At 32.1% G+C, this 12,839-nt stretch overlaps 1 protein-coding gene across 1 annotated transcript in view; it reads right to left on the bottom strand.

The window, feature by feature from the left end:
• LOC135122889 (uncharacterized protein PF3D7_1120600) overlaps window positions 1–12,839 on the bottom strand; it is a 277,829-nt gene that overhangs the window by 42,635 nt on the left and 222,355 nt on the right. Inside the window, exon 4 of the mRNA XM_064047371.1 lies at window positions 7,701–8,118. Coding sequence (XP_063903441.1) covers window positions 7,701–8,118 — 418 coding nt within the window. The remainder of the gene's footprint in view (window positions 1–7,700; window positions 8,119–12,839) is intronic.

Genomic DNA, 12,839 nt, shown 5'->3' with positions numbered 1-12,839 from the left:
TGTCTGCTGTGCGTGATTTTTATTAGTTAAATTTTGTATTTATATTAGGAATATCATGTAGATGATAAAACGCTAATCAAAATTTGTCTAATCATCCCCACCAAGAATGTGATGACGTCACTTCAAAATTGTTGATCGGAAATGGGTTTGAAGTTATTGTAAGCATGGTAACTTTTTAATCAAAATGTATCTGTTTATCAGCCCCAAAAAATTGATTACGTCATCTTAAAATTTTGCCGAATAAATCCTACCTAAAATGTGTAAAATATGATCATTTCAGTCTACACTTGTAATGTATCACTGCATTCATATGTTTTAGGTTTGCTTATATACAGGATTTCTCGAAAATGTGAAAATACGCTCGTCTTTATAACAATAAAATAATGATAAGGTAAGAATGATAACAATAGCATTTAGAATATTTTGTTCAATTGAGGTTTATTAAGAATTTTAGACACTATGCATATTGTTCAGATACCACTATTCCCGTTGGTGAATATATTTTACGATGTCCGAACTTGTGCAAAGACGGTTTATACGATTTCGTTTTCGACAAACCGTTTGTTCACACATATTATCTCGAGATTGTGCAAAATGGTAAATTAGCCACTTCCGGGCGTCTCAATAATTTATGACTTGCAGCCAGGCAGCCACCTGCACAAAGAGCTGCCGCCTGAGTTTTGTTTGTAGTAACGTTTTTCATTCTTATTTTGCTTATCTTATCAATAAAGTGTACCGCATACTTTTGAAATTACTGCATTTGCATTACATTTTTTCGATTTACTTATACGGGGTAATGCAAAAAAAAATTAATGACTCAATTTATTTTACTGATTAAGTCAAGAAATCCAAAAAAATTATAATTTTTCGAAGATGGAAAATGTTACGTCAAGGAAAATAATAATTGTAACTTTTTTTCTTATACGTATTTGCTATAAAATTTGTAGTGCAAAAATCAGTCTTATCTTATCAAATACTAGCCCCGCCCACCCACCCTTTATTTTCTCAGAGAGTATATCATTTGCCAAAGACAGTCTTATCATAGCAAATACTTGCCCCGCCCACAAGCCATCTGTTTTTTAGGGGGCATGTCATTTGCCAAAATCAGTCTGATTGTCTTCGTTATGAACTAGGTAGTTTGCATACAAACTACAACTAGTACTGTTACATTTTTCTTCTTTGCACATGTGATTCTATTACCTTAACATAACAGTACACAGAACCGGTTTTATCAAGAATTGGTAATGTGACCCCACGTTGACTTTATTTCGAGCTCCAAACATTTTCAAATTGGGTTCATTTAACTCAACAAGGAATTTAGAGAATTTTTGAAAAAATATAAACACACGTTGTGTGACATCTAATTATTTGAAATGTATGGTACCTACTCTTTAGAAATAAAACTCACTGAAAGGGCTTATATGTATGTATGACATATTAATCGCTCTTTGTGACTACGTTGATGTATTTATGGGTTTGTGTACATTAATCTGGTGCTTAAGAATAATACACGTGTTTTCTGTTCCCATTGTGTTGTCACGGGGTGAAACTGTGCAGACTATCAAAGCATATAATTAGCTTCATTTGTAATCAAACCATTTTTGAAAATCGTGTGTCTGTTGTATATTTGGTATAACTGAGAAGTTAAAAACAAGTACCTTAGCTTAGGTAGGTTTCATATACAAGAATAATACAGCAATAAAAAAAGAACTGAAAGGAAAGCCTAATGCGTTACGCCGGGAAAGAAGAACCAAAATAACCAAATTTACATGTAAAAACAAAAACAGTTTCACTTTTGCGTCCAAAGATAGACTATGGATAGACACATATAAGCGAAAATTCTAAATTTAAAATAAATATCCATACAGGAAATTCTTAAAATATTCACCAGCATGCGTCGACATAAAACAGCTCCCAAAATATGTAACATTTTTTCTTGTTGCCACTATTTTATTTTTTTATATATTCAAGAAAAGAAGTTTTGGATATTTAAGCATATGTATTCATTTCTACAAGTAATTTAATTGACAACATAACTACATTCCTGCAGCAATGCTGGCTGGATAAATTATTCGTAATTAACTCAACAGGAGAGTTATTTTAGATAATGTTCTCCAATTCCAAAATTAATGCTCCTAGTTATCTTATAAAAACGACATTACGAGAAATCTGATATTTTCCCCCCAAAAAAAGAAGAACTATTTCTCCGATGTTGCAAATGTGCGTTCTCACCACCAAACTTCCGAACTATCATAAGACTTCGCAAAAACTTTAATAACGTTCCGTTAAACTTCCAAACTCGAATCGATTCGTTTAATTTAGTTATGATTTATATGTTCAAATCCGTTTATTTGATTGCAACACGCCCACATTTGAACTGCGGTGATTAACTACATTATATTTTTTAATCAAAAAATCTGTGCTAAATCTGACAGCGCGCTTATTGAAAAATTAAATTTATGTTGGTTGACATTCATATGAAAATGATTGGAAAATGTGGAGACGCAAGGAGAAACTGCCAAGTTTTGATTTATGTTATAACGACAGGGCGTATAATACACGAGAAGTTGGTGTATGGGGTGCTGTAGAAATTTAAGTTATGGGGAACACGACTACAATATTGCATTTGATCGCAGTTGTCACAGAGGCATGTTGAAGAGAATTATACCAGCAGAATTCAAATGCAATAAACAGCAATTTCATTGTGTAGACTTTGGACTATGATAAACTACTTGTTGTTACTTGCGGATGTTTATTTCGCACTCAGCCCTAACGCACTAAACTAACTTAATAAATTATTATTATTGTTATTATCAAGAAACTAATTTGATTTGCGTACCCTATATGAGATTATACGATGAAATTTATTTAAAATTGTATAAAAACTAGAACTAGTTGGTGCAACATAAATATTTCGTTTTTACACCACATTTTTCCTCAGATCTTGCCCTCATCACAGCAGAAACTAAACAAACAAAATTATTTTCGCAATTGAGGTCAACGATTCCTTTAAAATCCGCAATTTAACGATTAGTTTAGATTGGAACAATTATTTTTAGAACAATCGCACACAGTTCCCTCTTTTCGCTGAAATTTTGGGTAATACGGTCTCGGTGTGAGTATTCTGCGGCGCTGAATCCGGAGAATAAATTTTTGCTTCCGAACTCCCTCCTTAATACATTATTCAAAATTCTTTTCCTGCTTGAGGCTGAATCTCAATTTCCAATTAATTTACGAACGATCAACATTGAAATTACAGACGCGAACATTCATAATCGTTTCCCTGAATTCGTAAAATTAAAAGCAGGAATTTGCTCGCTGCCGGTTTTAGATGTATTATTTGAAATTACTTCAGAAAATTAATTTCACCAAGTTTAATTAAAACTATTCGATTCAAATTCTATAAGGCTTTTTCGGTGCGCAGATCCGCGGAAATTCCAAATTCCTTTATATTTACGTTTAAACTTCGAGCAAATCGAAACTCGGGGAAATGAACAGTTTTTTACATTACTGTAGCGGTTGGGATTTTCGTTTTCGGTTCTTTAAAGCATACAGATTTGATTTATCATATTTTTAAAATGAAATTTTTGGATTTTTGACTGGTTAAAATTTATTTTACCAGCAGTTTTTGCACAGTGACTTCATCAACGATTTTTTTTAAAGGCAATCCCAACCTCTTTTTTCGGATTCTAACAGATCTTTTTATTGGTTACATGGTCGTAGAAAAAGAGTTGGTACTTTACATCAGAATTTTTTGGGTAAAATCTTTATAAAAAAGTACAGTTCAACGAATCCAGCTTCTTCGGTGTAAAGTTTCAAAAAGTTGTAGGTAACTGTCAAGAAATTTAACCATCACTTTTTATTGCACAGGATATTAGACAAATGTTTGATTATTAATTTTTTCATAAGTTTATTGTTGCTAGTTGTGCCGCTACATATTAATTTGTATTTTTGCTTTAAATTTCTTTTTATTGCAGTATTAGGTAGTATGTATTGTACTTTCATGTTTTCTCGACGTTCCGTAAATCTTAGAATATGAAAAAGTAGTTCTCCCGCTCCGTCTGACTGTTCACTGTGCTGCACTGACGTTTTTATTACTCAGAAATTACTAATTTAACAGTTGTGAAATTTTTGATATGTTTTAACAATATTATGTAGATGGTAAAACCTTAACTATAATTTTTCTGACCTTTATATTATCACCAAAAATTTGATGACGTCATCTCATTTTTCGACCATCTTGAAAATTAGCCAAAGTCATTTATTGTTTGTAGATCTCGATCCCCAGAAGTTATTTTCGGTTTCATTTCGTCTTCACCACTTTTCAAGAGTACTTTTGAAATGTTGGAAATTATAGGATTTTTTTTAAAATACGAAGTGCCGGCCGAATATTTCAAATATTTTGGTTCGGAATCATAAAAAACCCAAATTTTTCAAATCAGGAACTTTTTGTGGATTTTTAGACCATTTTTGCAAAAGCTTAATTTTTCAATACGTGTGTTAAGAAATTTTGGACCATTTTTTGAGCATCACCTTCGAAATTCACATTTCACATTCTCATTTCTGCAGAGTCGCCCATTGAAATGTGGGAATTTTTAGGATTATTTTTTTTTAAATTCGAGTATTTCAAAAATCTTGACGTTTTTTTTTGGCAACGTTTCCGAAAACTCAATGTTTCAATACTCCTCCCATGAAATTTTTGATGATCAAGAGGGTATGTCATTGGAAAAATTAGCCTTATCTTAGCAAGTTCTATCCCCGCCCACCCACCCTTTATTTTCTTAGAGCGTATGCCATTTGGCAAAATCACTCTTGTCTTGTCTTGGAAAATACTAGCCCCGCCCACCCGCCCTTTATTTTCTTAGAGGATATGCCATTTGGAAAAATTAGTTATCTTGGCAAGTACTAACCCCGCCCACCCACCCTTTATTTTCTTAGAGGGTATGTCATTTGCCAAAATCAGTCTTATCTTGGCAATCTCTCAGATTTTTTTGTAAATTTTTTGGCAAATTTTCCAAAAACTCAATTGTTCAGTTCCTACTCGCCCTATGAAATTTTTGATAATTTTTCAACTACCCTCAAAAATTAGATAAAGATATTTATTGTAGATTGTATTATTTGTAGACTTTAACCCCCAGACGTTATTTTTGGCTCCATTTTATTGAAAATCACTAACACTTTTCCAAAATTGTCAACTGAAATATGGCAATTTGTATGATTAAAAAAAAAATATATTTTCAATTCGACTATATTTTATTTTGCATTTTTTTTGTGATAACCTCGATAATGTAAAAAATAATGCCTTGATAAATCACAACCGGAGAAAATTTTACGTTGGCGTCATCAATTTGAGGGAAAAGAGGATTATTTACTTATTCTTACTACAATAATAGTAATAGTAGCGGCCAAGAAAACACTGATTTTGGCAAATGAGATACCCTGTAAGAAAAGAGAGGGTGGGTGGGTGGGCTTAGTACCTGCTATGAAAAGACTGATCTAATGAGATACCCTCTAAAAAAATAGAGGGTGGGTGGGTGGGGCTAGTACCTGTTAAGATAAAACTGATTTTGACAAATGACATACCTTCTAAGAAAAGAGAGGGCGGATGGGCGGGGCTAGTACCTGCTAAAATGAGACGAAGTCTAGGATAAACTTAACACGGATTCGTAAACTGCAAGTGTAATAGTATGTCATTTTGTCAAATTTAAATATCATTTATTTGGCAAAATTTTGTGATAACGTTATTAATTTTTGATAAGGGATAAATGGAAAAATTCTTATTAACAATTACCATACTTCCCATAGCCTTAAAACGTTTACAAGATTTCAAGATTTTCCGGTTTTGCAGTCTCAATATTAAATTGCAGAATGTTCTTATGGAAGTAAAAACTCAACACGGATTCATAAACCACAATGTTTTAATAAAATTTTATGTTATATTTACTACTGTAAATTTTGGAGATGACGTCATTCCATCATAGGGGTGAGTGGCCAATCGGTCCAGCAGTTTCGCAGATTTTCAGCCTAGTAAAAATCCGGACAGACGGCAGGCAGACAGACGGACGGAAACGCTCGTTATAAATAAGTTAAGATTTGAAATCTACCGAGAGAGCAATAAAAACATGATCAAAGGCAGCCACGGATTTTGCATTTTCAACTCAAATTTTGAAATCCACCGTAATCTGACAAAACAAAAATTCTACCAAAGAAAAATCTTTAAAAATCCCTAGCTGTCTTTGATCGGGTTTTTTATTGCTTTCTATTTTTCCATTTAAAGGTTACGCAGCAAACTTAATTTTTTCTAGATAAATAGCCTACATACATATTTTTACAAATTTCATTCTTTGTGGAAAAATAAAAAAAGAACTAACATAACAGGTGTTTTCAAAATATTTGCATTTTTATTAAAAACAATTGACATTTGGAACTTTACAAAAATTCTTTTGATCTTCTAACCATTCCAAAGAATATGTAGTGTGTTACATTTCAATTTCAAATAAATTATGTGTAAAATTTTAACGCTAAATAAGTTTTATTAGGCACCGTCAAACACTTTTCCCATAATTTACGGGAATATATTAATAATGATTTATTAAAAAAAAAAAAAACAGGGTGTTTTATTAAAAAAAAACTTAAATATTAACATTGGAAAGTTATATTTTAGATCTTATGAGATATCAAGAAGCGTACGCGCTATATAGAATGATTCAGAAACTCTATGGCATGTTGTTAAGGATTGTTTATAGAGCAAAGAAAAAATAATTTAAAGAATCATTGGGCCTAAATATGAAAGACGTAGGCTTTCAAAGTTTAATTTTTCATTTAATATTTGACCATATTTTAATTAATGAAACTTGTATATATACAGGATGAGTCACTATCTCATTAGTCATTAATAATTAGAAATGTAAAAAAAATCTAGAACTAAGCTTATACAGGTCTTTATGGACCATTTGCTAAAATTACTCTCAACTGTAGGTACAGAGTGTTCTATTTTTAAGGCGTAACACCTAACTTAGTTTTTGCAAATAAAAACCCTGTATAATTTTATACATTCTGATTAAGTTCTTTTTAGGCTTTATAACCAGTTTATTTTTGGAAATTTCAATGCCATGTTGCCCAGTTATTCCAATTTTCTCGAAATATGTTAGCAATGTAAGGGTTTACAAAAATGGCAATAGAGTTATTTTGAAAATCTGTGTCGTAATATTTTGGAGAGATAAATAAAGACACGTGCTTTAATGTGGTATAAATAAAACTGGGTTTTAATATACAGTGCTGGATTCTTATTCTGGATTCTTAATTTATGGGGGCTGACCGTAGCCAGTGCTAAAAAAATATATATGTATATAACAATTTTCAAATATTGGTATCTGTTGTACTTGAAATGAAATCAAGAAGATATAATACAGCAAATTATTTAGTTCTGTTTAAAAGAAACTTTGATGACGTCATTTCGTCGTCATAGCAACGAATATACGCAGTTTGATCAACAGAAAAAGCAATTTCTGGGATGTATCGCCGAAATTTAATTAACAAAGATTTTGATTTTTTAATTTTTGACAGAAATCAATACGAGGAAGTGAATTTAGCATCTGCTGGTAGAAACCGACCCCAATTTCTTTAACAATGAATGGTATTCAGGATAATTTTCCGGGAACAAAGGGCGGCGAACTGTTCGTAATAAGAGAAAACAATACCTTCGAAGTCTAGCAGACTATCATCTGGCGACGACTCTGAGTAGATGGAGGAGGCGGTACCGTGCCTCGTGGTCCTTAAGGAAGCAGCCAGTGTGTTGTTGATATTGAGCAACTGGTTTCTGTTGTTGGCGTTGTTGGTTAGCTCCCGCTTCTTCGTCCTTTGAGAAGGGTTGCACCATTGCACTTTTTCTTGGCTGCTATTGATGTTATTCAGTGTCTCATCGGTCCGACCAGTGAACTCGTTGATGTCATCGTATTCTGTGACGTGCTCAGTTGTGGCGGTGAGGTTGGAAGTGAAGTTCGTAACGTTGCTATTCTGTATGGTATTAATCCGCTTAGGGGAATTTAATATGTCGTTGCTGTTGCCATTATGAATGGACAGTGGTCCGTCCATGGACTTCAGACGCATAGTTCCTTCCTGAAATGCGGAAACGGAATTAGAAAATGTTCTCGAAGTGGAGGATCGAGTTAAACTCGCATTTAAGAGCGCTTCAAATTAAATCTGAAGTCGTAACACTGTTACAAGTGTCTAATTTCATAACTTGTGACCCTATACTTTACGGACCACTTCTGGCCCAACCTAAATAAACAGTAGCTTGTTGCTAAGATTTAGATATGGAAGCTCCGTTCCTCTCAATATTCTTTTCAGTCAAGAATGCGCTTCGCCGAGTAAATATTTAACATTTGCCCTGGTTTCACGGTTCTAATGTTTATTTTATACGCGACTTGCCGGCTATTAATTTTTTATAAGGGAATTCTTTAAATTAAATTGGCTCGTCAGCCTTTAGTAGTATTGCGATGCAATTTTAATTCAGACATACCTGCCACTCTTATTATTTTATAAGCAAATTTCAGACTCCCGCTTTTTAATTTTCTCGGGTAATTTTAAAACTTTTCACCTCTACAGCGAAAATTTATGGATCGCACTTTTGATCGTAAAAACTTGCTCTATGTTCTACACTGCGGCTTCAATAAATTCTTATCATGCGTTAAGAAGTTTGCATATTTTCTAAAAACTTACCACCGTATTATACTTCTCAAGAAGCGTAAAGTCATTATTGAAAAATATGATGAGCCTGCACATCAATCTTCGTTTTTGAAAGAGTGATGTATTCCAGCACAGCGCCGTGCGTGAATCGGGATTTTGGAGTGTGGCGAAACGTTTGTATGAATATCCATTAAATAATAACGCATGATTTTCATTTTATACAGACACTGTATACCGAAGTTTGAGATATGGTATCAAAAGGTTTCATATTATAGTGTTTAATTCAATTTTAATCCTTAATTTTCAATCAAATTTAACTTAGAAAGCTGGCTAACTGAGAAATTTTCTTGAAAACTGAGGTTAAAATGATGACCTTAATAATTTTTAACTAAGAATAGCCTAATTAACTACTAATTTAGGCAATTATGACGTCTATCCATCCTTATAACACATTCATTTAAACAATAAAAAATTTAAATGATGTTCGCTGTTCTTTATCTGACACGATTTTACACTGGGATGTTGCTGTTAGCATGTTAATTTTTAACTGGGATGTTGCTGTTAATTTTTAACTGACCATACTCTGAAAATCTGTGTATCAGCAGTTTCGCACATAACTATTTAATTCAATAATGTAGTCAAGCAACAAAATAAAAAAGTCAGTATTTTTTTCTAACACATTTTTCTTTTCGAAGCTTCTTTCTTGAACTAAAACTTTCCAAATGAGTAAAGTAACTGGGAAGAATTTTTGTATCACACTTTTGAAAAATAATTAAACAAACTGTGGTCGATGTGTGAATCAAAGCTGAAAATTTTTTATGAAATCGTCAAAATTTTGCAGTAAATATTATTATTGCTAATACAGTAAATACGGTAAAATGGTAAAAGTACCATCTGATATCTAATCCTGACCTGATATTTTGTCATTATTTTTAAAAGAATGCGTAAGTAAGAATAAAAAAATCAAAGAACTTATTAAAAATACTGTTTGCGGAGAACAAAAGAGGCAACGAACTTTTAATTTGTAATTTATTCGTCGCTTGAGATTAAAAAAAATCTAAACTTATTTAGGCAAAACTTCCCTCTCCCCGAAGGAAATAATTATATCAACCAAGTCCAAGTTTGCAGTAAAAGTTCAAAATGTAGTCTTTGTTAAAAAAATTTTTCAATAGGAATAAATACTCAGTGTTGCTATGAATAGTGTGACACACATGACAGCAGAACCCTGTATTCAACATTTTTAATAAAATTCCTTCATTTACTATTGTTTGTGACGTCCTGTATGAACAATTCTAAAAAATATAGAGACAGTATTGAATGAGAAATAAACGAGTACATGTCGTCCTATAAATTTCAACAGTGATATTCCTATGAAAATTCTGAGTTGACGTCATCAAGTATTTGGAAGGAATGAATAGAATAATTTTGATTTGCGATCTACCATATTCGTGGTAACTTGGAATCGAATTTGTAATAATTACAAATAGTTTTAAATTAAATGGTGTAAAATTTTTGTCGTACAGTTTTAATTTTTACTTCCCGAGCATAAAGTAAAGAACTATTTTAATGGGGTCCATCCGACAAATGGCTACTTTCAGGTTTTCGCGAAGTTTCATGACTCCTAGAGCACGAAAAAGTAGGTTTTGTGTTTCTGTTTGTCTGTCGTCTGCCTATATGTCTGTCGTCATTGTCAATTTTTATTAGAGAGGTAATTTCCGAAACTACTGGACCCATTGTTGTCAACCTATGTTAAAAATATCGTCACCACCAGTGGTATGACGCCATTCCCAAAATTTACAATACAAAAATGTTACTCTATTTAAATTTTATAATATAACAAACTCCTGAACTTGTGGTTTATGAATATGTGTTGAGTTTATTCTGGACATCCAGATTCTTGAAAAAAAATTTGTCGAAGACTTTTTCGACAGAACTTCCCTCGCTCTTGAAGTATAATCCCACAAATCCAATAAAATTTGCGCCGTACGGACAATGTAAAATATATTTAAAGCACATATCTAACAGGATAAAATGTCCTTCAGCACTAGGTAATAACAATTTGAAACTCAAGTGTTTATTTATGTTTATACATCGGAAGAATGTCCCGTAGAAATTAGGTTGATTTGAATGAGTTTGCCTTCTCAAAACAGAAGACTAAAATTATTTTTAATTAAACCACAATAGAACAAAATGTTTAGAATATTATAATTCTTAGTTTAACATTATTATGTAAACATGTTCGCATTCTCACATTTTTGAGAAAATGGGGTGAGTCGTTCTTAATTTGACCAATAAAAAATTTGTTATGACGTCATAAACATAGATAATACACAATACGAGAGAAAAAAAGAAAAAAAAAGGAAAAAAGGAAAGACCAAGTTTGGCAACGAACCCGGGACCTCCGGTCAGAATTCCGCACTCTTATCCGCTAGACTACGATCGGGATGTCTTACGCTAACCGTAAACTGGTATTATACCGTGCATTATGTTTTTGCGAAAATCTGGAGGATTAGGGAAAAAAGTCGAAGAGGATTCATACACCACACATATAGGAGTATATTGTTGCATAAGAGTTAAATCAAATAGACATACATTTTTTTAAAATGACGTCATCAAAATGTTGGTGGGGATGATTAGTAAAATTTTGGTTAGCATTTAACCATCTACATGACATTTCTAATATACATACAAAATTTGACAACAGTAGGCAGACAGACAGACAGACAGAGACGGGAGACTACTTTTTTCGTATTGTAGGGATCATGAAACGTCGAGAAAATATAAAACTGGCCATTCGTCCGATGGACCCGATTACTATACTTCTTTAGCTTACGCTCGGGAAGTAAAAATCAAAACTGTATAACATTTTGCAATTTAACTTTTAAACTGCAAAACGGAATGTGTTGAGATCTTGCAAACGTTTTAAGGTCGACGTAGATATTGTAAATCATTAATAAAAATTAATCCGTTTATCCTTCCAAAAAAATTGATTACGTATTCACAAAATTTTCCAATGGAAAAACTCACTTGAAACACACGCATAATGTGCTTCTATATTTGTATTTTAACAATCCATACCTATGTCTTTTTAGCTATCTTGTTTTTAGCTTATAGGGGTCACCATAAATAAAATAAAATCCTCAAAATTAAATTTTATAATTTTTTGAAAAATCTATATTTGTTCACCTACATTTCAGGCGCGAAAGAAGTTCTGTCTAAATAACTTTGAACATTTTTTTTTCCAAATATTTACGAGCATAAGGGAAAAAAGTGAATCAATAATAACACTAGTTTACAAATTTAAACTTTTTTTCGTATCCAAAAATAAAAAAAATATTTTCTACTTCTAAATTACTTACTGATAACAAATCCAAAAACGGATAATCCCTATCACGTCAGGTTTTTTTATAAATCCAAAATAATGAACTTTGCTTTTACCTTCTTGTTAGTGTTAAACTGATTCATGTTAATGCACCATGTCGCATAAAAAATGTCTTCGAGATTGTGCAAAGTAAGTGGAAATCAGTTTTCTTACGTTTGTGGTAAAATTATAGTACCTAAAGCTGGAAGACCTGTTCAAATATGCTTAAAAAGAAGGTATCAAGGTTTTTGGGATGAAAATGTGTTACTGTTGGTCTATTATAAGGGAAACTGACAGTACTGCCAATAAAAGAAAGTGTTAATCATTTTTAATTTTCAGTCATAATGTTTATAATATATACTGGGTGTTGCTTTTATTTGATACAACCCCTGTAACTTCTTTATTCTTAAAGATAAACCTATACTTCTTTGAGCAAATTTGTATCATTTTAAAAGATCTTTGTGAGGCCAATCTCACATTTTTATTATCACTTCCCATAGAAAAATCAAAAGCAACCAATTATTCTAAAATCAATACTTGAAAAATTTTAAATAAAAGATTGATGACAATCTAGCTTGAAAAATTGACTCATGTTATTTATTTACGTAAATGATCTTTTAAAATGATACAAATTTGCTCAAAGAACTATATGTTCATATATATTTAAAAATAAAAAAATTACAAGAGTTGTCTAAAAGAAAAGAAATACGGGGTATGTTTATATAAATATCTCAAAAACCTGACGTGATGGATTTTTTCTGCTTTCAGATTTGAATTTCCCGAACCCAAA

This window comes from Zophobas morio, unplaced genomic scaffold (genome assembly GCF_036711695.1).
Source record: "Zophobas morio isolate AGI-343-1 ecotype UQ-CSIRO unplaced genomic scaffold, CSIRO_AGI_Zmor_V1 ptg000005l, whole genome shotgun sequence".
Classification (NCBI taxonomy): domain Eukaryota; kingdom Metazoa; phylum Arthropoda; class Insecta; order Coleoptera; family Tenebrionidae; genus Zophobas; species Zophobas morio.
This window is presented reverse-complemented; position numbering and strand designations above follow the sequence as displayed.